Raw genomic sequence first — 22,415 nt, 5'->3', positions numbered from 1 at the left:
GTTGCAGAGGCCAATGTTCATGTTGTCATTTGTCATAAACGCAGTTCATGTAATGGAAGTGTTGTGGTAGTCTGTAAAGTGTATCCTGGTTTATTTTTGAGGCTTCCTCGACATTTTCAGTCTGAACTTGATAAAAGGATTAGCAATATCCCGCGCCATATATTTTAGCAGGTATGTTCGTATGTACAACTCTTTTGTGTACATTATAAACAACCCACTCGCCCACCTCTTTATAATAAGAAAGTTTCCACCATTAAAAGCTGGTTTCACGGTTATGACTAGATTAGTTCGTTAAACTACAATAACCTGGCAAGCTGTGTATTGTTTCTTTCTTGTTATGTTTTATTTAAAAAATAGTGCAATATTATGTGCAGCTATGTTCTTTCCACAAATAGGCCTATACAGAACCACTCGAAAAATTATGTCCCCTAACTTGATGATGTTAGGCTTCAAATAGATAATTGCAAATTTATAGACTTACATGTAAGAAATACTTCAAGCTATGATAAAAAAAAATAATGAAAATGAACAGGAAATAGTTAGGCCTTAAAGGCCTACTATGTTAGTTCAGATTAAACCTTCATTCAAACCAGATTGGAAAAAACTTTACCGATAATCTGCGAAATATCAATTAGCTAATGCATTAACATACGAAAAACGTTGCGATCGTCCGAGCAATTTATATCGCCGAAAAAAATCCTCCGCACAAAAAACAAACATTCCAATCTGTCATTCAAATGATGTTTTTACCAAACATTTTTGTTACTGGGCACTGATATTTTACATTGTCGGCTAAATTTGTCAGTTAGTTTCGTTGGGTCCACACTAGTGATTTCAAAGCTAGATAAAAACATGAAATTGGGCACTTTAGCTTAAATCGTTCTCTTCGTTTTTGTCAAAAAAGTGTTAATTAGCTAATAATTTCAGTTGTTTGCTAAAATGTTTTTGTATAAAATGCAGAAAATATTGCAAATTTCAATCTTTTGAAATCAACTAATTGTTATTACAAACACATTAAAATATTTTGCATCATAACATAGAGATCCTTTAAAAAACATATTTTCTAGTTGATCTTGCTTTCTGATTGAATAGCTTATGTTGGAAAGTGGAGAATTGCTAACCATGGACTAAGCAAACATACATGTGTTCACTAACAGTCTTGTTTACTCATTGCATAAGCCATATTGACATGATATATAAACCTGTCATTCGCAGACCTTCCATGTGTTTTTTTTCAACTGAAACCATGAAGAATGGAAGATCACTCTGATCAAGCTGCATATTTATCTGGCCAAGATCTTGCCCAACTTTCAAAGGAGTCTTTCCTCACCACAAAGGAACAGACAAGCTTTTGGAAGAGACTCACTGCTGTAAGCATTTTTGGACTTTGTATTTATTTGCTTATGTCGTTGAGATTGCAGTGTAGCAGGTCAGAAGTGCTTTGGGTACAAAGGGTAGAGTAACTGGAGTTTAAATCAGAACTTATGTGATATGTTGTGTTGTCAAATTTAAAACCTTTGGCAAAGCCATTGATATACTACTCATGTAAGGTTGCCTTGAATAAAGAAAACAGATCAAGTGCATGTGGTTGTTATAAAGAGAAAGATACAAAGAAATTAGCTCAGGTAATAGCTGCAATGAACACAATCCTTAGAAGAAAGTTGAATGAACAAGATAATGGACTGTACAGATATCACAATGGCGGGCAAGACTATGTTGTACACATTGACCCAGCTGAAAAGGTATGTTAAATTATTTGATGATCTATATCTTGCTGGTATAGCTTGTTTGGTAAAAATACAACTTTTGAGAACATATGGAAACAAGTTTTACGTATATTCAGCAATTCTCATGGGAAATATTAATCTATCTGAAAGAATCATGAATTTTTCCATTAAATATTCATCAACTGTTTATTTAATAGATTTTTTTGCTATTTCTACACAAACAAGTAGGTGCTGAAAACAGAATGCTGTCACTTGACAGTGACTTGCTTTTTAAGATTTGTTTGTAGAGATTGTGTAGATACTGTTAGTTGTTTATATTTGTACATGTTCTTTTAAATTCTTGCAAATTGACTAAATCTGTAGAAGTTTGTTTGTAGTTTGCCACTTCTTCACAAACCTATGTGCTAACTGCACCAGTTGTATGGATTTTGATAAGGAAGTTGGTGACATCATCCTGTTGATCAAAGAGGAAATTAGGCATACAGGGTTAATTACCGTTGCCAATTAGAATTGTACAATTTAGTGCTACCTGTTGAGGTGCAGTGAAGTAAATGTCGCTGTTGGATTTACAAGTCTACAAACTTACACTGCAAGTTTAATGTTTTCTGAGACATAGAGAGTGATTGTAGGCAAATGTAGCAGAGAGGGGATATGAATGATACCATGGTAAGGAGCATATGGTTAACTTGTCTGGCTCTGACTAAGTGATGAAGACTTCTTCAGTCAGACAGTACGGCATGAGTGGCACTGCAGCTTTTTTGAAGCAGAGCATATTGCAAGAATTGCGTGGTGGATGGATAAAAAGCTAAATTGAGATTGCATATGTCAAGGATAATAAAAAATTATGTTGTATTAATTTACAAGGCATTTGCAAATTAATATACAACAACACTGTGATGTTTTGAAGTTTTTTATCACATATTTGTATTCTTAAATTATTGAAACAATTAGTTAAACCAAAGAAGCCCAAGCCTAAATTTCATGGTAATTCCTGGTTAAATATTTGATGATCAATATCTGTGTTAGATCTGTTAAGTGTGTGAAGGGTGTGGTGGGTTTCTTTAAGTTAAAATACACCACAAATGTACTGCCACTGAATATTTTGGCAGCAAGAGAAAGCCTATAGGGTTCATCTCAGTATATTCAAACCATAATTTTCCAATGTATTCCTCGAAGGCCCTTCAGCCCCTTCTTTCGTCGGGCAGAGCTAAAGCAGTGCTGAAGGGAGGTTACAAGACGACCAGTTTAGGCAGTGACCGCAAGGTAAGTATCCATGATAATTATTGCAAATGGCGGTATTTTTTATTAACTACAAGTGTATGCTTGGCTATATACATATATATATATATAGACTTTTGCATTTTTTAAACATTACTTTATATTAACGGTCTTCAAGTGGGTTCTGTCGACAAAAAAGTTCAGAAAGCACTGTTTTGCAGTCCAATAAATATTGAAAATAAAAACAATTTTTCTAAATCTATACCGCAGAATAAAACCTTTCACCGTGATTCATCCGAAATGAAACAACAGACATGGGATTTAAAGGCGGACCAAGCATCTGAAACACGAATAGAAGAAGTAAGAATGTGTTTAAAAAAAAAAAAACTCACCGGAAAACTTCGAAAATTAGTTGAAAAGTTCTAGCTTGTTTTTAATCTTGTACGCTATTTGCTACCAGACCTACGGGATTTCGCCTAAAACGTGTCGGTTTAAGAAGCAAATCGGTCGTTTTTTGAAATGATTTTGATTTTAAGTTCAGTTGCAACGGACTGCTGATGCACAACGCACGTTCAATACTTCAGAGCGAAAACATCTGCCATTGCATTGCTTACAGATAAATGCACGTTGTATAAACAAGTGATTACAATTGTTGATTTCAGGTAGTAGCCCAGTTGCAAGCGGATACAAAGTGGGGCTTGAGTGATGGTGAAGTGGCTCGGCGGCGAATAATACACGGGTATAATGAATTTCAAATCAAGCAGGACGACCCACTTTGGAAGAAATATCTCCAACAGGTTGGTCTTGTAGCATCTTTTAACAGCAATATAAATTATTGTAAAAAACTACTACGTTGCCACAACGTAAAGCAATTGTTATCGATATTGTCGCGTGTTGAGCAACGTGTCGCCAGTGAAAAATTGGCGCAACCGGAACCTTGCTAGGATTATATAAAATTGTTGATAGAAAACCGACCCATCCCCTCTTGTTGGGACTAGACCACATCTGACTATATCCGGATAATGTACATTAGTCAATTCCTGTAACGGGTTGAAATCCACGTGCATGGTTTATTACATCAAAGGTGAATTTGTCCTGCAACAGAAAAGCATTAACTGGATGATAGTCAACCAGGTCGAAAGGGTAATCATCCACTTCGAAAGGGTCTCTGGATCTGAGTGTTGAATGTGGTTATCGGATTAATTTTTTTTCTCGGCGATTCTGAGAATGCTGACAATGTAATTGTTTACAGGGAGTCTGTTTTTGTCGTTGCATGTCAAGTAATAATCACAAGCTTAACGTTCCATTTCAATCAAATCAGGGATTTTTAAAGCAATTAGTGGAACGCCTATATTTATTATATATCCTTGCATTGTACCCTTTGTAAACAATTGGCGTAACAACATTAACAGCTGCTCGAGCCGACTCTATTTCCTTTCTGTTCATGATATCCATTTAGTTTGGTGAAAGGAAAACAAAACCTTATGTCGCCGTTTCGCATGTACTGTGTTGTTCATTTCCGCGTGGCAAACCCTGTAACCACACCACTACGCAAGCCAGCAGTTGAAACACACCAGTACCGTATGCTCAGTAACGTTATGGGTTACTTAACCGGTTTTTCTATGTAGTCCAGATCCGGTTTTCTTTATAGGCCAGAGTTTCACCAAACCAAACGTAAAAAACATATACTTTGATCAATTTACCTAAAAAAACGAATTATCCCAGAAAAATTCACCGATCATGTTTTAGTTCAAGGACCCGCTTATTCTTCTGTTGCTCGCGTCAGCTCTTGTGAGCGTCCTTATGAAGCAATACGACGACGCCATCAGCATAGCAGTTGCAATCACTATTGTGGTTTCTGTAGCATTCGTCCAAGAATTTAGATCTGAGAAGTCTCTCGAAGAACTGAACCGTCTTGTTCCACCAAGCTGCCAGTGGTGAGTTATTATGCGTAACTATTATGCATCTGTGTTTTGTTATTCTCAACCGAAATCATTGTTGGTTGCTTTATGATTAGTCTCGCATTTGCAATACAGTCAGACCTCGCTAATTTGAACCACGAAAATCCCAGCTGACTGAAAATTTACAGAAGTGGATTTCTTTCTTTCCACAGACGTTATTCTTTTTGGATTTCGTTAATTGGCGAAACAAAGTAGTTCCGATTATCAATGTGTGACTGCATTTTCCCTTGCCAATCGCATTTTTGAATCACAGGCGCCTTTTTTAAATCTTCGATCATTCGTTAACCTCTGTAGAAAGAGCCAAAAATACCATGGGTTTTCTAAAAACACGATATATCCTATTTTAATTGAGAAATTAAACCTGGAAATATACGTTAAACCTGGAAGCGGTAAACCGTACACATAAAAGCGCCGCTTAAGCGCTAGCTATCGCCTACGACCATACCACGTTGAGAACACCCCATCTCGTCCGATCTGGGAAGTTAAGCAACGTCGGGCCCGGTTAGTACTTGGATGGGTGACCGCCTGGGAATACCGGGTGTCGTAGGCTTTTGCCTTCACTATCAAATATTGCCTTTTTCATGTTTATGCAAAAACCCTTGGTTGTGTATTTTTTAGCACTGGGTCTCTGTATGTGTACGTTTTGATGTGCCATAGAAATTAACATTGATGGGGTTTACATTTACATAACGTGTAGGCGACTTGTAGGGCAGTACTGTTTCCCAATCTTTTTTGCTGCAGTGCCACAAAATTCGGTTTTAATCGAATTATAAAAAAGTCTGGATTAGGTTTTATTGACGAATATCACATAGAATGTAACAACGGAACAGTATTGATAGACAAGGCAGTGAAATGTAACTTTTGAGTAATTGTGCGTCGTACTTAATTAGGCGTAACCTAAAAACAAAATAAACCAGATTTTGTGAAAACTCTCCACACACTGAATAAGATTTTCCTCCTGAAATCGACCTTTTCCCAACGTCACTTGTTGTGCGCGACACACCACGGTGGAAAACAATTCAAATTACAATATCTTTGCAAACTTTCAAACGAAAGAACGTTCGTATAGTCGTCTTAAGTTATTTAATAAACCGTGTGAGATTGAATTTATAAATAGCCATTGTACGCACAACCTAATTTGGTGCTTAGTCACTTGACAATCATGTTATTCCAGTATGCGTGGTGGCACACTACAGAAATTCCTTGCTCGTGATTTGGTGCCGGGTGACAACGTGCACATATCAATTGGTGATCGAATTCCTGCCGATATCAGACTTTACGAGGTGAAGGACAAGGCGTACAGTGTATTATATTGTTGCTATTAACGCTTAGAAAGTTTTAGTGGAAAACCTTGATAACATTTTCAAGTCTGTACATAAAAAACTAAAAAAACACCATGGAAAAATAATTTTTTTCGGTTTACTTTGACGTCACGCAAGTGGTTCCTAAACTATTAATAAAACCTTGTAGATTTTAAGGCAAGCAGCGAACGGGTCATTAGTTCTTTGTTACGTTTGTAGTCTAAAATATAAACGAAGCACTATATAGTAAATTGGCTTTCAAAAACAACAAATTAAATTACACTTAATTTCAACTAAATTGCTTTAATTTTGCTGTAGTCCGTCGATCTTTACGTTGACGAAAGCAGCTTCACCGGCGAAACCGAACCAATTATGAAGTCAACTGAGGTATTAAACTTGTCTCCAGGCCGCAAATCACACAGCAGTCGAACCAACGTGGCTTTCATGGGGACTCTCGTGCGTTGTGGCTACGGCAAGGTACGTATTGGGATTGAACAACGTGCTTTTGTTCTTGGCTGCCTGTAATCGCCAAATAAGGACCTGCACAGTGGGTTGAACGACAAACTTTGTACTTTATTCAAAAAGAACTTGAGCTCTATCCTTTTGCGCAAAACACACACTAAGTCCAAGGAACAACCAACACAATATCCATAATATAGTATATAGTTCTGGAGGTTTTCCGCAAGAGCGCAATAGAATTTATTGTACAGGGTGTGGTGATAAGCACGGGTGAGCATTCCGAATTCGGTGAAGTCTTCCGAATGATGCAAGCTGAAGACCCACCAAAAACACCGCTCCAAAATTCCATGGGGGATCTCGGAAAATTGCTCTCCTTTCTGTCATTCTGCATTATAGGTAAGTTATGGTATCTTCAGTAAGTGCTTGTTTTAAGGTAAATTTACAATAGGTGTCATAGTTATATTGGATCCATATGCTTACTATATATAGTTACATAGCCCCTTTTAACATTTATGATAAATTCTTGACGTAAATCACAAAAACAAAGTTTAAAGTTCAAAAATATCTGCACTGTATGTCAAACCAAGACACTTGAAGTAATTTCTTCTGCAGGGGTGATCATGCTTTTGGGATGGATACAAGGGCGCCCCCTGCTGGACATGTTTACGATCGGAGTGAGCTTGGCGGTGGCAGCCATTCCCGAAGGTTTGCCAATCGTTGTGACTGTAACACTGGCGCTGGGGGTAATGAGGATGGCGATGAAAAAAGCGATTGTTAAAAAACTGCCGATCGTCGAAGCGCTCGGTAGGAAACCTTTTTAGTATTTTTTTATATTATTAATGAATATTATTTTTATTGCAAATATTTTTATATTACGAATATTTTTACTTTTCATTTATTGTATTTTAACATTTTTTTGTGGTCATTGAAAACATGTACAAAAGGAAAAAAATAAACGGCTTCCCGTGGCAACCAAACCAAACGCAGAAGAGGCATTTATGCATGACAAAAGTTTTTGAAAATAATTTACCACCAACTGCCAAATTGTGTAGCTAAGTTGGATGTTGAGCTGCAATCGTATGCAGACGGAAATAGACAAAAAAAATTTGTATGTAAAAAAAATAAATTTGCAAAATTTTCTCAGGTTGTGTTAACGTGATTTGCTCGGACAAGACGGGAACTCTAACAAAAAACGAAATGACAGTCACCCAAGTATACACCGCCAGTCAAGTGCTTGCTGAGGTAAGTGTCTGCGGCGTTTTATAATTTCCAAGTCAAATACATTATTTACCATGGAATTTTTTCAGTGTTAATCTCAACGTACTGATAGCAAAAAAAAGTTTATAGAAACTGTGTTAACTTTTTCACTGTTTCCAGGTATCCGGTGTTGGATATAACAGGGACGGTGACGTCACAGTGTCTGACTCGCCAGCCACAAGCCAATCCCACCCTGATATTGACACTGTTATAGAGGTACCAATTTTTTTCGTATTATTCCATATTTATACCTTTCAAAAGAATTGTTATTATCGCTTCTGCGTAATTTACTACGATGGTCTTGCCGGCCTACTAAACAGACAGAGACTATAACTTAGCTCCGTACCACAGCAAAACACACTTCTACAATCAACTGTATAATATGTATTTGTGTGTATTCAATCCTTGCTATTGAGTCTTCCATGCACATACTGTGATGCCTTGTAACAACAACACAAGTTGCTTATTTGTGATCTAGGCTGGCGTCGTGTGCAACAACGCTCGTATAGAGGGAAATACTCTCCTTGGTCAACCCACGGAAGGTGCACTTCTAGCTGTTGCGATGAAAGTAAGTTCAAACTTGGAAATAACACATGTGCCTATTTTCTCTATATCACGCTCTGATTGATTCATCTTCTATAAACTTTTATAAATACATAAAATAAATTACTACAAGGCATAAAAAAATATGTCATGTTGTGGTTGCTTCATAAACTTTTATAATTACATTAAAAGTCATAGAATACTTTTTATAAATACTTTTTAATGTGTGGTTTTTGGGAGGTATTGGGGCGCTTTCAAGCAACTTTGCGATTTATTGACTAACAATGCTTCTGTGCTGTTGATCAAACTAGAAACGGGATGCGTTAACTGTTGTTAATTAGGTTTAATTAGGGCGGTCCTGCCAACCATGCATGTGCATAAATCATTGCTGCCTTCTCTGTTAACAAATGGTCGCATCCGTAAATGACCCAACGCAAGTAATGTGCATTGTTTAAAAACTCAAACCGACTAATTTTTGTAGTTTGGAATCGAACATCGTGCGGATGATTTCGTTCGAACCTCGGAACAACCATTCTCACACGAACGCAAGTGGATGACCGTAACCTGTTGCCATAGAGACAGCGAGGTGAGAAAAGCTTTAAATTTTTCAAACAATGCTTTTAGATATGTGATATTGTTATTGTTTGAATTTTTGTCATTCGTTCTTCGGGAAAGGTCGGAGGATATTGCCTTGTCTAACTATAAAGTATTATATAGATTTTAGCAGCGTTGAAACATTGAGTTGATCAACGTGTCGATTTTGATGGCAAGCTACGGGTTTAAATGGCCAACAATATTTTTTTTTCAACAAGCAACACAACATTTACATTTGTATTAGGACCACGTGATATTCATGAAAGGAGCAATAGAGAGAGTTTTGATTCAATGTGACACCTACATAGAAAATGGCCATCCTATGCCTCTCACTAAGTCCATGATCGACAAGTTTCAAGAACAAGCTAAAATCATGGGCTCGACTGGACTAAGAGGTTTGTACTTGACTTACCAAGGCGACCTTTAAGTGTTTTTGTGTGTCGACAAAAGTTTTGTTAATTGGTTGCATAAAAAAGCAGTTTTGGAGCAAGTTTGCGTAAGGTAATAATTGTTTCAAGCTTGTTTAGTTGAAGTATTTTGCTTGTGGTTTGTTGGCAATAGAGTTAATTCCATTGCAAAACAAAGCCATGTTTCCATGTCTATACAGATATAAAATTTGCAAACAAAACACCGTTATTGTTATAAGAGTGGAGTCTGACCCCTAATAATAAGTTTAAAAAAATTGGATTAACAAAAAAATGCAATGGTTTCGGGATTCGCGAATCTTGCGTTACATATATCGCGTTGAAAGCGTCCGAAAATTAACATTCTATAAAACTAAACAAGCTCACGTTGAACGTCACACTGATAATCTCTTCTTCAAAAACCCTATGTTATGTTTTAGTATTGGCGCTGGCGAAAGGCTCAGAATTGGGAAGTTTAAGTTTTATTGGAATAATGGGAATTATCGACCCGCCTCGGACAGGAATCCACGAGGCAGTGAGAGTTCTGTCAGCAGCAAACGTCCATATTAAGATGATTACTGGTGACGCGAAAGAAACTGCTTTATCCATCGGTAAGTCTCAAGTTATGTTAGGATTTGTCCAATATGTTTTATAATCCCCAAAACCCTTGGAAAAAATAAACGCGAGTAAGTAAAAGTCTAACTCTGTTCACTAAATATGCCCATCTGCAGTTGCTAAAGTATATTTAAAGTGTTAAGTGCTATTCTTGGTCCAAATGAAAATCCTTTAGTACCATTGTGTTTAAATCTGTACATAATGAAAGCAGCAATTGCTTTCTGTAAACTTCGAATTAAATTCTTCGCATTTGTTCGAGTCCTCACTGATTTTTTGCAATTCTTGTACAGCTGCTAGGCTGGGAATCTATTCGAAGGGTGGGAAAGCGATGTCTGGAGCCGAGATCGAATCTTACGACGTCCACCAGCTCTCAAACTGCATCCAGAATGTTGAGGTTTTCTACAGAGCCAACCCCAAGCATAAACTTAAGATTGTAAAGGTGCGGTCAAGGCCTCGAGAACTTATCTTACAAACCAAGCTGGTTTATGCAAAAATGTTTAAAATGATTTGCTTGTATATTGTGATATTTTTAGGTAAACACGGCCATAATTTAAATTAAACTTTATTAAAAGTGACCAAATTTTTAGATACATTATTTTTGTAAAATGTGTAATAACAGATGTGGCTTTTTCAATCTATGATTTATTAAATTTTACGATTTCTATGTAGGCGTTGCAAGAGCTCGACCTAGTGGTCGGTATGACCGGAGACGGAGTCAACGACGCGGTGGCATTAAGAAAAGCCGACGTGGGGATTGCTATGGGAGAAGCGGGCACTGATGTTTGTAAAGAGGCGGCCGACATGATTCTGGTGGACGATGATCTTTCTACAATCATGTGAGTTGTAATATAAGCCAGGAATTTGGCGAATTTTAGTTGGAGTTTACACCAAATTCTTGCGGATTTTTAGCAGAAAGCTATTTAGAGTGTTAGAAATCTTGTGATTGGGTTTTTATAACTTTCCAGAAAATTTTAAATTGTAAAAGGCCGTGGCCCCCCAAAAAATCTTTTTTTTCAATAGCTGTGCCATCTAGAAGAAAATGCACCAATTACACTGTTTATTTCGCAAAATTGATCGTATAGTTAAGAATGGCGTCCTTTCTTCTATACTTATCAAGTCTACCCACAAAATCTTACTTTTCAACTCATTTTGATCTGTCATTATAGGTCAGCTATAGAGGAAGGCAAGGGAATCTTCTACAATATTCGCAACTTCGTTCGCTTCCAGCTGAGCACGTACGTTTCAAATCCCAGCACCACTAAGTTTAAATGATGCCGTTTGTGACGTAACAATCGTTATACTTTCTGCAGGAGCATAGCTGCACTTTCCCTCATAGCTTTATCAACCTTGTTTAAGCTGCCAAACCCTCTTAATGCGATGCAGATCTTATGGATCAACATTATTATGGATGGGCCACCAGCGCAAAGGTTAGTTTTTAACGAGCATTTACGTGTTTTTCCAGTTTCTGGAAGTTTCATGTCCCAAGGCAGTGCATTAGTCGATGCGTTGTCTTTACAATTGGTCAGATTTAGGAACCCGATTTAGAAAGAATTGTGGCTTGTGGCAGTTTAAGCCATTTTCTTTGCAGTTGCGTTTTTTACCACAAGGCTGTATCGCATTATTGCATATCTTTTGCTTTTCTCGATCATCCCCGGGATCATATTGTGAAAAACCACAAACTTCTTGATAACATTTATAAGTTTTACAACTGCGTACATTTACAACTGCCATGGTTCTTTTAAAACTGCGTTTGGCACGAAGTTATTTATATTGTGATTTTCCAAATGGTTCTTTTAGGTTACGTCTACAATACGTTTGAAAAATCTATAATTTTATTATGGTGAACTCATTTAATAAAGCTACAATAAACCCACATACAAAAACTGTCAGTTGGACAGAGCTTTCCAAACTATGATATTCTTTTCCATTCATCCGAACACTTGTTGCCATGCAGTCTTGGTGTGGAGCCGGTCGACAAAGACGTCATCAGACGTCCCCCGCGTAGAGTCAAAGACCCCATTGTGACGAAAGAATTGATCCTGCGGGTCCTTATGTCCGCCTCTATCATCGTTATGGGGACGCTCTATATTTTCTGGCGCGAGGCGAGTTTTTAAAATCTTTTATAATAACTTCCCCCGCTAACCGCGACATGCATTGTGACGTCACAGATGCGCGACAATATTATAACACCACGCGATACCACGATGACGTTTACCTGCTTTGTTATGTTCGACATGTTTAACGCGCTTGGAAGCAGATCACAGGTATGTGGATATTATGACGTCACTGTTTCGTCAGATCTATGACGTCAAAGCTTTTTTACCAACTTGAATATTATAAAACTTTAATTGAGTAAATGATTTGTTCGTTTAATGACCATAAACGTTTAGTTTGCATAATTTTTTGAATATTAATTTTGTAATTAATTGAAAAACTCATTTTTTTGCAGACGAAGTCAATTTTTGAGATCGGATTTTTCGCGAACCGAGTGTTTTTAATAGCGGTGGGAGGTTCGCTACTCGGTCAGTTGCTCGTTATTTATTTCCCTCCACTGCAGGCAGTGTTTCAAACCGAATCACTTACACTACTCGGTCAGTATTAAATACGATATGTTACATACGTACCTTAAAATTCCGACTAAAACAATACTAACACGTTTGTATTGTTCAATTGGAGTTCTTTTTTATTGTGATACTATGAGCTTGGTTGGTCTAAACTTTCAATATCTATGCAATGGGTTAATTGTGGAGCATATATTTGCAACTGCTCTATTCTAATGTCTTGGTACTTCGAACTGACCGACTTCTTTGTCAAAAAGACTTTTATAACACGAGATCATCAGCTGTGACAAAAAGTAATCTCAATAAATTCCATAACACCATAAAAGAACAGACAAATATGAAGATACCGAAACAGCTTACTGCGTAATTTGAATAATTACAAAGGTGTTTCTGAGAATAAACAGACTGACCCATACTGTTGAAAACATTATCAGGTTTTCAACAGTATATAGGTCAGTCTCTGTATTCTCAGAATTATGAGTAAATCCGTAATTTGCGTTACAAAGGTGTTTGTTGTATAAAACGAGCATACCCTTGGTCCTCATTTTTGTGGCTCGAGTCTCTGAAGCTTACGGTGGGTTGTTTTCACAGACTTGTTCCATCTTCTGTGCATTTCCTCCACCGTCTTCGTCGCGTCCGAAATCTGGAAGTTTCTGCTTCGGCGCCGCGAGAAAAAGTCCCGAAAAACGCCGAAACGCGAATTTTTCGAACTCGTTTGACCTTTCTTACGTAGACTCACTAGGTTTGTTTTTTTTCCTCGCAAAAGTCGTGAGTTTTACTGCAATCTTGCGTGTTTGACGTCGCCGTCAATTGATGGCCACTGTGACGCGTGATTTCATTGGCTGGTATGATATGCTGTCACACTGTTGCCCTGGCAACAAGCAGTATTTGCTCCGTTTTTTCGTGCATGCAGCAAACTCGTATTGGCCGTATCGTGCTTAGTGTTCCAAAATAAAATTATTCATTCAAATTTATGTGTAAGGTCCACAGAGAGCTATCAGGACAGTTTAGCTAATACGAGGATTTTAACACCAGAGTAAGGGCTACGGCCCCATCTTAGTGTTTCTATGGATGAGAGTTTCTTGGTCGGAAAATTCCCTTCTCAAACCCGAGTAAAATTGTGTGTAACAATGCTATGGGTTACGCGTGGGCGCCAGTGTTCACCTTGAATGAGCACAGATGCATAGGACAGTTTTGAACGTACTTCGGACATTTTTTAGTATGGTTTTTAGTCAGTCAGTCCATTGGAGGAGGGTGTTGTTGATAATCTGGTCAAAAAGTACCCAACTCCAAGGTGGATTTTGTTGAAAATTGAATCACAAGAATTCCCAATTTGTGATTTTGTGTTAGTCCCATCATCTACAGACTCTGCATGGTCAAAATTATTTGCGAAAAAGCCACCTCAACCGCTCCCCCAATGAATCACAGATTTGCAATTAAGTGAAGTCGCCAACCCTCCTCTACACAATGCATTTAGTATTAGATGTCTTATAACTGTTTTGGAGGCCCTTTTAATGCTATTTGTATCCCCCGCAGGACATGCAGTTTCCCGGTTGACCTTTGCAAAACCTCACCCTGTGCTGTCTTTATGCAGCTGAAATATTTTTTTTATGTTGAGCAGTAGTAATCACCTTTCACGAGTCACAAGATCCAGCAATAGTGGCAAACAAGAGAAACTGTCACCAGGTGCTGCATTGAAGGCAAATGACCGCTTAAACTCAATTTCTAGGATTTATAGCATTGAATGAATTGGTAGGTTTCAGCCTAAATGTCAGAAGGTTAATTGTCACAGAACTCGTTGGTTTGACTTGGGAAATTTTTCCGACCGGATCTATAGCACTTTGTTAATGATCGTCAATACCAATTGTTCCGGTAAAGGGCCCTACTGTAGACCTTAGCTTTATGCAACTTATACAACACAGCCTTCGTAAATGCATAAGACAAGAATGAAAATGTTGAACACCTGTAGTGTTACTACCTAAGGGTAACCGTTACCGTATCCGGGTTCGCGGCCTTAGCGCAATTGGCGCAACTTTAGGTGGATAATTTTCACAAAAAGCTCAGGGTTGTTGTTTGTGGTAAGTAATATCCACTTCTTAAAGCTTACTTTAGGTGCTTCCGACCACTCCGTCAACAGCTGTAGTTCAGTATATTTACATGTAACTTTATTGCGTCAGGTAGTAATAGGACAGAAACACTTGGACAGAAACACTGGGCATCGATGTTTCAATCAACTGCGTTTTTTTACTTCTTTGCGTTTTTATCAGAAGATTCGGAATCGGGTTGTTCGTTGACGTATGGGTCGCACCAGTGCTTGCAAAGGCTCTGTTGGTCCTGAGGTAAATAATGGCAAGTGGCCTGAAATTATCCATATATTGTGCCCACCAGGAGTAAGAGTGAAAAAAAAATACGCTAAAAGAGAATGTTTCAAAGTTTGTGAATAAATTAAAGTATCGACGCCAAGAAGATTACCAAAGACGTTGTTGACCTTGTGACTTATTTAATCCTGAACTTACGTCTTCAAATTATTTATGTGGCTTAAATTTTTGGCTGGCCCTAAGCCATGTGCTTTGTTTGCATTATGGTTTAATCCAGCACTGGGTCGTACGTTTCTACCGATTCTGCCAATTTCGCCGAAAGTTCGCTTGGCAAAGCTCACGGGCGCAAACTAGCGGCAAAAATGCGTTTGTTTATTTAGGAAATTGTTCATGGCTTCAGGCGAATCAAGTTTCAAGGCAAACTTATCAAAGATTGGCGCAGATTGGCGCTACGTGCTGTTATCGCAATGCCATCTGACCGAGCAATCAACACTTGCTTAATGAAATAGATAAAAAAAGGTTCTTATTGGATCATCTGCAAATAATATGCGCAAAGTTTTGAAGTCGTGGTAGAAATTTTTTGAAGAAAATTTTGTTTTTATTTTCCGAAAGGTTTTGTAAGGAAACATTACAGGAAACATATGTAGTTCAGGACAGAAAATTAAATTTTATATTTTGGAAGATATATATCTACCGTTTTCTGTAATTTGGTCGTGTTTAAGACAATTGCAACATTGGTAACTAACGCGTAAATTTATCTTTTGTAAAGCGGTAATAGCTGATGTTGTGCTTCGATATTTATCATCTAGTGTTTATACACAAAAACATTGCTTAGATGAATGAAAAAATGTCGGACAAATCATGACAAAAAAGGGCGAAGCAGCTAAACAGCTTTTAAGTGCGTAAAAATAAAGTAATAAGGAAGTTCGTATTTTCTAAGACGTTGACGTTTAAAAAAAATCGTAGTTATGAGTTCGGGATAGCATACCTGTCAATAAAGGAAAATTAGGAAAGAGTGCACTGTTCTTTCTTTGTTATACAGAGTTACCGCAGAGCTACGACAAAAAAATCGCTTTTTTCTTTGTAATTGATGTTTATTTTAAAAAGCATCACAAAAAACTATCAACATAACGATTTTTTGTCTTTTACGCAAAAACATGATATGGGCCGTTACATGAATTCATTATTACTGTACGAGTGTATTTCTCTTACCAACAGCAAAGTTAATCACGCAGAAAACTCGCCGGACGGCATATTTCTGTCTCAGTCCCTCAGCCCGCATTATACTGTTGAGCACCAGCGCCGTTATCATACAACAGGCATTTTAAGAACGCCTGAATTTAATGATGGATTAATTACAGCTGAGTGCTTTGTTGATTATCTGCTTTAAGCGCTTGACGATCGTCTTTTTAGGTCAATTTTAATTAGTTTTTCATGATGTGCACCAGATTTGAGAAGTTTTAATAAAACAGTGTACAAAGGTGCCCAGTATTTATACCAATAAAACATGCATTTAGAAGTTGTATTGATAGGCCTATATTTCATGTGACTTTGTTTCAAATTACTAAACGGATGATGACCAAAGGGTTTTGAGATTATCCAATTGAAAATCTAAGAATTTCTTGTTTGTGAAAATGTATGGCATTTTATCCACTATTTTGTAGGAACACTTTAAAACCATCATTATGAACTGTTATGCCTAACTTAATGGTACGGTTTGGCCCCATATTCTTGTGTTTGCTGCGATGGCGATGAGGAATGCAATTGGATTGTTAACTCTCCATAATTTGGCGGCCTACGCCCAAGCATGGAACGACTCTTACCAAAAGGAGGACGGTATGTTACGTCATAATTGCTTGTGTTTCTCCAATTTTATGAGTTAGCTCAGCGGTTCTCAAACTTGTTCGCTTGCGACGCACCAATCATCAATATGTCAGGACGTTTCTTCTTAATTTGCAATTTTAGCCCGCAGTAGGTTGACTTAACTTGCTATTTGCTTCTATTTTTCCTAAAAACATCAATTTTTGAGAACCTGGGAGCTGACGAAAGGTCGTCCAAAGTATTTTTAATTGCAAAAGATTGGTTGCAAAAAATAGTAACCTTAACAAATGATTTTTGGATTAATCCCCTGTTAACCTGATGACATTGGTGTCATCACTGATCGGCTATTCCGAATATAGTTTGTGTAATTCTGATCAGTCGCAAAATAGGGCCGTGAAAAAAAGTCTTTTTGGAATACTAACGGTATTAAATTGGTTAAATTGTTCGGCACAAAATCTACCAGTCATTAGAAGGCATCAGGCATTCATTTTCCTAAATTTGCGTAGTAATATTCCTAAAAAACGAACCGATTCGACGTTGGGTGATGTAACGTGAGGACAAGGGTGCTGGGGGGTCGCTTAAGTTTGCAACACAAACATCTTTGTTCACTGTCCTAATTTTGTACCCTTGTCCATATGTTTTACCGTGTTATCTTTCATATACATTCATATCATATACAAAACATCGAAAACAGAGTGACCATATTCACGACAATCAGTAGCGCCATCGAGAGGATAAAAAAGAACGCCGATCTAAACCTCGTGGTGTCGCTCTTCAAAAAATACGGTGACACCAACGAAAGACCACGTGTATAATCACACCGTTCGATGTCAAAGTCTCAGATTGTATATATCGTAACATGAGCGAAACGTTATGAGCGCGCGCACTTTAAGGCCCTAGGGCGTTTTGGGGAATGTTACCTGGCAAGTTTTGCCCGCGCCGCAGTAGTTTTTGTTAGTGGAGATATTTAACTCCCAAGGTGGGTGGATTAATGATGTCCGAAAGATGGAAGAGAAACGCTGAGAACAGAGGTAATTATTGCGTCATAATTGCATGGACAACTACAAAACAGTAACTAATTGTTATGGTTCGAACGCTTTAACCTGAGGTCAGTTGTTGTTTGTTTACAATCAAGTTTCTCCCCTGGGCTGTAAACAAGCTGTAAATTACGTCATAGAAGGTTGGGGTAAAGATGTTCAGCAGTTTACAGTCAGTTGAAGTTCAGTTTGAATATTGGCAAGTAGGAAGATTCAAAACGGTTTGTAAAAGGTTAATTTATTCAGTTGAGTTCTTAAAGTCTTATAATGCCTCATACTAAGCAAACGAATCCACAGACAACCAATGCCGGTAAGTCAGTAAACTCTCAGATACGTTGTGGTAATCTTGACGATTTTTGGTTTTGATATTGAGACCTTTTTTTCAACTCAAACCCTAATGTTGGTCTACGACAATAAGTTTTGAAGTAAAACCGCTGTCTTTTGTGGAATATGATGTTAACATATAAATTTATGTTCCCGGAGTCATCTTGAGATTGTTTTCTGTCGTTATTTTAACAAACTTGTGTTTAAACTAATTGTGCCTGTGAATGGTTAGTTCTCGCGAATTTACAGAGAAAATGTCCATCAAAATACGTGGGCTCGGTATTACCATAAGACCTGAATACTTCGTTTTTCTAACATATTGTGGGGGTATTCACACCAAATACGAAGTGATATTCGGATTCAGTCAAGCCTATTGATACCAAAATTCAAATTTGTATTACAAATTATATAAGCAGAAACGATTTCCAAGTTCAACAGCGCCATTGTATTCATTGACAGTTGGTGTAGTTGGTGTGAGGAAAGATTTTGACAACCATAAGCAAAAGTTGTATTGTGAGAGTTGAATTAGGCCGTAGGAATATAAATGTTAAACTTTAGTCAATAATCAGAAAAGAAGCAATTTGTACAGTAGTGGTAGATTTGTATCTGTGGTCAAATGTTAAAAGTACCTGATTGCCAAAGTTTTGCATTTTTTGAGTACCTTCATTTAGTACCTGATTGCAGCAGGTACCAAATGCCAGCCAACAAATTAATCTTTTTCTCCATCTCTTGCAAGTATCTTGGGAGAATGTATTTTTGGCATTCCAGGCACAAAGGATGAATCCGCCACAATTTTGAAAATAGGAAAAAAAGTACTGCATAATCAGAAAACCTAGTGTCAACTTCAAACCTAAATAAATTTAATATTTTTTGGATTTGCGTGTAGGGGACAACGTTGTTTATACAAACGCGTTACGGTTTCCCACAACGTAATCTATCGTCAGCACTTGTCTGGTGTTTCGGTAACTATGCGAAACGGTAACAACACGGCGTATGTGACGCCCCCAGGCTGCAACACATACGTGTCTGTGAGGTCACCAATACATTATTAACGAACAACACATGACAATTACCGCTCTTCTTCCGTAACGTGATTGGTCACAAACAATTGCGCCGCAATTGTGCGTTGACAAACATACTAATTGTTACGTCACAACGCAGATCACAATGTTTTGACGATTTTTCTACCGATCCTTGCCGTGGCAATCCTGCTCTGCGCTGGAGGATGTTGTTACATGGAGAAGAGGCGTAAGAAAAGGTTAAAGAAAAATGGAGGTATTGGTTCTTTCCCTGTTTATAGTGTACTGAAAATGTTTTTCGATTACCGGCAAACACAAACGGTTATTTCGCTAAAACTTTATTAAAAAGAAATACCGTGGTGTCTCAAACGTGCTATTGATATTGCAGTGTTGTTTTTGACAAGCTTTATCAACAAATCATCTTTTCTGAAACCTTTGTTCACATGTAGATAATCTTAATATTTTTGATGCCAATCCTGCTACGTTCCTTTCAATTATTAATCTCGCAAAATTTGTTCTGTTTCATAACCAACAATATCGTGAAATAAAAACACTATTCAGGTACTCCGGATGAAGGGGAAATAAGCGATACGGAGTCGGTTATGACGACCAGCAGCTCAAAATACCGACCTTACTTGTTGCCCAATGCAACGACAGGTAAACGAATATGATTTAAAAGTGTCATAAATGTTGTCATTATTCCTGCTTACGATTAGGCCGTACTTTCCGAACTTCGTCGCGCGCCGGTTCAATGAGAGGGGGGTCGTCCGTATCAAGCCGGGGAAGTCCCTACGATATCGAGTCCAACTACGGGGAACCACCACCATACAAGTAATCAGTTAAAAAATTGACTTTAATGTGGTCGGAAAATCTATTGGACTGTAGTCAGCGTTTCCATATTCCGTGGTTGTTTCTTATATTTGTGATAATTTTTAGAACAATGCCAATGTGCGGAACTTTTGCTCGATATCCAGCAAATTGCATTGATCTATTTGATACAAATAACCGCGTCAGTTTATTTCACAGTCACTCGTTGTTGCGATAGAACGAGAAAATAATATATATTTAAAAAAATTATTTTGCTGTAAATTTAGTCGGTCCAGGTCTATGGACAACCGTCAACTCAGTCGATCCAAGTCAATGCTGGATGTCCGCAACGACCTGCAAAACCAACCGCTACGAAGAACGCGATCATCTCTTTCACTTAACAGTCGTTACCAAGGCAGCAGTCGGGGCGAATCCGGTGGCTCGAAATCGCCATCGCCTGCCATGTCAGAATGGTCGGTCCGAACCGCGCCCCAGATCGGCGCATATGAAAAAAGTAAAGCCCCCAGCGAACGAGCGATGTCGGTGGCATCAATGCCAGCTAGTGGCAGAAGAAGTAACCTCAGAAGATCCGCCTCACAGCCGAATCTCAACCAAGAGCGAAAAACCAGAACTTATCCTCAAGGAATCTTGAAGCGAAATGGATCGTCATTTGCAGACGACTTGGCGGTGACGTCAAACCCGACGTCAGCGGATTCGGGGATGTATATGGAAGGAATGAGTGATTATCAGGTATTGTGGTCACAGCGATTTTATTTATTGACTATGCCTATTCAATACCCTATGTGAAACGTGGATGGGTAAGTGGATTAAACTTGCAACGAGAGAGTTTTTGTTGAACTAACGAATACAAAGGGGCCAAATATGGTGGAAAAATATTTCCTGGCAAATTCTAAATCACGTTTATCATCATAATTTGTTCCATGGATTGCGAACAATACCGACAAAACCCCAATATTTTTATTATTTCGTCGAATTCCCAGATATTTTTGTACTTTTAATAATATCTGTAACAAAGACCTATAACATACACGTAAAAACTTTATTGAAAAGCTTTCAATTAGCAACCATCACGCTTATAACGTAACAAACGCATCTCTTTTACAGGACGCTAATCGGCCTTCCACTAGGCCACCATCTGCCTACGGAAGCGTCCGGGGATATTATCAAGGTTACCCACCAACCCGCGCGGGAAATCCCCCAGGGTATGAAGACCCCCAGCAGCAAATATATTCCATATCGCCACAAGTAGCATACCCCCAGTACTCCCAACGGGACTGGGGCGCCGGGTATGCCCAAAATTATGACCCCTACGGCCAATACGGGGGCCAGTATTGGGAAGACCAGACTGGAGGGGCGTACGCCTATGGAAGTATGATATACTGAGTGAAGCGTTTCTTGCTTTATTTGCATTGTTATTCAACCGATAGTGGCATTGTTGCTTGTTATAATATGTCGACGCCGTTGATCTTCTTTTCGCTCATCCGATGTCCTTTTTCAAACTCTACATGAAGAATGTTGCACTTTAGTTCATTCTTGTAAGTATACCAGATTGGAAAGTATATTTTTTCAGCGATCGATAATTGCGCAGATGATCTCAACGTTTTTCCGTATTTTATTCATTTTTTCCAATCTGGTAAGTAAAAAATTGCGAACATGATGTTTTTTAAGTATTTAGTGTTCGCAAACGATCTTTCACCTATGATTTAATACAAGTTTCCTAACTGGTTGTTGTTGCTGTGAATATTTTAAAAGCGCGGGTATAGCTGCAATAAGTGCCATTGAGAGGAAAAATGTACTGATGCTAGACCTTTTTCTACGAAGCATGCACATAATATTGAAATTTGACCAAGTCTTTTTGAAAGAAAACCTTTAGCTTCAAAGTAAACAATGATATTTTTGGACCGTGGTGCATAGGCTGAATCACCTCTTGTAGGACCTGACGGTTAGCGCAGAAAATCAACCAATTTACGTTGACTTTCTCCCAACAAGTATTAAATATTACATGTTTGCATACAACTGTACCAACCTTTGCTATTCGGTTGTGAGTTGCATACGTTTTAGGCGTTTTCCAGGAGGTTTTGGACACTATAAAGCCAACCGAGCAGATGTATATTATAGTGTAAAGGATAAGAAAGGTAGTTAAAAGTTGAATAGTGTGTTCTGGGTTGCCACCAATGCTCAAACGAAGAATTTCCATAGAACTAGGTCCAGACACCTGTTGTGAAAAAATATGTTAAGTTAAAGTTACCGATAAAAATAATAAAAAAACAAGTTGGCACATAATTTGTGAACACAACTTGAACAAATGAGGAATGATTCTTCTTGGAATGTTATACTTACTGGAGTTGCTATGGTGCTGCTGGTATCATTCGATGGAAGAGCTTCAGTGGCGTTTGCCATTGTACTTGAAAGTTGCTGTGGTAAATAT

The 22,415-nt window shown here is 38.1% G+C and overlaps 2 protein-coding genes, 1 long non-coding RNA gene and 1 other non-coding gene across 5 annotated transcripts; 3 read left to right on the top strand and 1 right to left on the bottom strand.

Annotated features, from left to right (window-relative positions):
* Window positions 1-14: 14 nt before the first annotated feature.
* LOC145905706 (calcium-transporting ATPase type 2C member 1-like) lies at window positions 15-13,602 on the top strand. The gene is made up of 24 exons (XM_082992972.1): window positions 15-171; window positions 1,216-1,370; window positions 2,904-2,990; window positions 3,216-3,305; window positions 3,608-3,742; window positions 4,695-4,882; window positions 6,081-6,189; window positions 6,526-6,684; window positions 6,918-7,062; window positions 7,279-7,470; window positions 7,811-7,908; window positions 8,044-8,139; window positions 8,402-8,491; window positions 8,948-9,052; window positions 9,305-9,455; window positions 9,905-10,075; window positions 10,370-10,518; window positions 10,749-10,915; window positions 11,246-11,314; window positions 11,390-11,506; window positions 12,034-12,181; window positions 12,248-12,343; window positions 12,529-12,670; window positions 13,232-13,602. Exons 2-24 carry the CDS (start codon window positions 1,254-1,256, stop codon window positions 13,357-13,359), a joined length of 2,949 nt encoding a protein of 982 aa, XP_082849098.1. The 5' UTR covers window positions 15-171; window positions 1,216-1,253; the 3' UTR covers window positions 13,360-13,602.
* Window positions 5,338-5,456, top strand: LOC145907511 (5S ribosomal RNA). The gene has a single exon (XR_014402896.1). It is a non-coding gene; the product is annotated as a 5S ribosomal RNA (ribosomal RNA).
* A 3,028-nt stretch (window positions 13,603-16,630) lies between the features above and the next one.
* Window positions 16,631-21,621, top strand: LOC145906229 (uncharacterized). 2 transcript variants are annotated; one of them, XM_082993655.1, is made up of 6 exons: window positions 16,631-16,794; window positions 19,302-19,415; window positions 19,721-19,816; window positions 19,876-19,990; window positions 20,254-20,716; window positions 21,092-21,621. In XM_082993655.1, the coding sequence occupies exons 1-6, from the start codon at window positions 16,704-16,706 to the stop codon at window positions 21,368-21,370; spliced, it is 1,158 nt and encodes a 385-aa protein (XP_082849781.1). In that variant the 5' UTR covers window positions 16,631-16,703; the 3' UTR covers window positions 21,371-21,621. The 2 variants fall into 2 exon arrangements, with proteins under 2 accessions (XP_082849781.1, XP_082849782.1); XM_082993656.1 differs by lacking the exon at window positions 16,631-16,794 and adding an exon at window positions 17,746-17,810.
* On the bottom strand, window positions 21,465-22,407 carry LOC145906230 (uncharacterized). Its single transcript, XR_014402813.1, has 3 exons — window positions 22,328-22,407; window positions 22,014-22,202; window positions 21,465-21,488 (listed from the first exon to the last, which is right to left on the bottom strand). It is a non-coding gene; the product is annotated as an uncharacterized LOC145906230 (long non-coding RNA).
* Window positions 22,408-22,415: the final 8 nt, after the last annotated feature.

Source organism: Ascidia mentula, chromosome 6, assembly GCF_947561715.1.
Source record: "Ascidia mentula chromosome 6, kaAscMent1.1, whole genome shotgun sequence".
In the NCBI taxonomy this organism is placed as follows: Eukaryota; Metazoa; Chordata; class Ascidiacea; order Phlebobranchia; family Ascidiidae; genus Ascidia; species Ascidia mentula.
This window is presented reverse-complemented; position numbering and strand designations above follow the sequence as displayed.

Bases quoted from the DNA above. Each gene is read 5' to 3' on its own strand.
- LOC145906229 (XM_082993655.1), top strand. From the start codon at position 16,704: ATGGCGATGAGGAATGCAATTGGATTGTTAACTCTCCATAATTTGGCG. The intron at 16,795-19,301 runs GTATGTTACGTC...GTCACAACGCAG, and splicing joins CTCTTACCAAAAGGAGGACG to ATCACAATGTTTTGACGATT. The intron at 20,717-21,091 runs GTATTGTGGTCA...TCTCTTTTACAG, and splicing joins AAGGAATGAGTGATTATCAG to GACGCTAATCGGCCTTCCAC.
- LOC145905706 (XM_082992972.1), top strand. From the start codon at position 1,254: ATGGAAGATCACTCTGATCAAGCTGCATATTTATCTGGCCAAGATCTT. The intron at 10,076-10,369 runs GTAAGTCTCAAG...ATTCTTGTACAG, and splicing joins AGAAACTGCTTTATCCATCG to CTGCTAGGCTGGGAATCTAT. The intron at 11,315-11,389 runs GTACGTTTCAAA...TACTTTCTGCAG, and splicing joins GTTCGCTTCCAGCTGAGCAC to GAGCATAGCTGCACTTTCCC.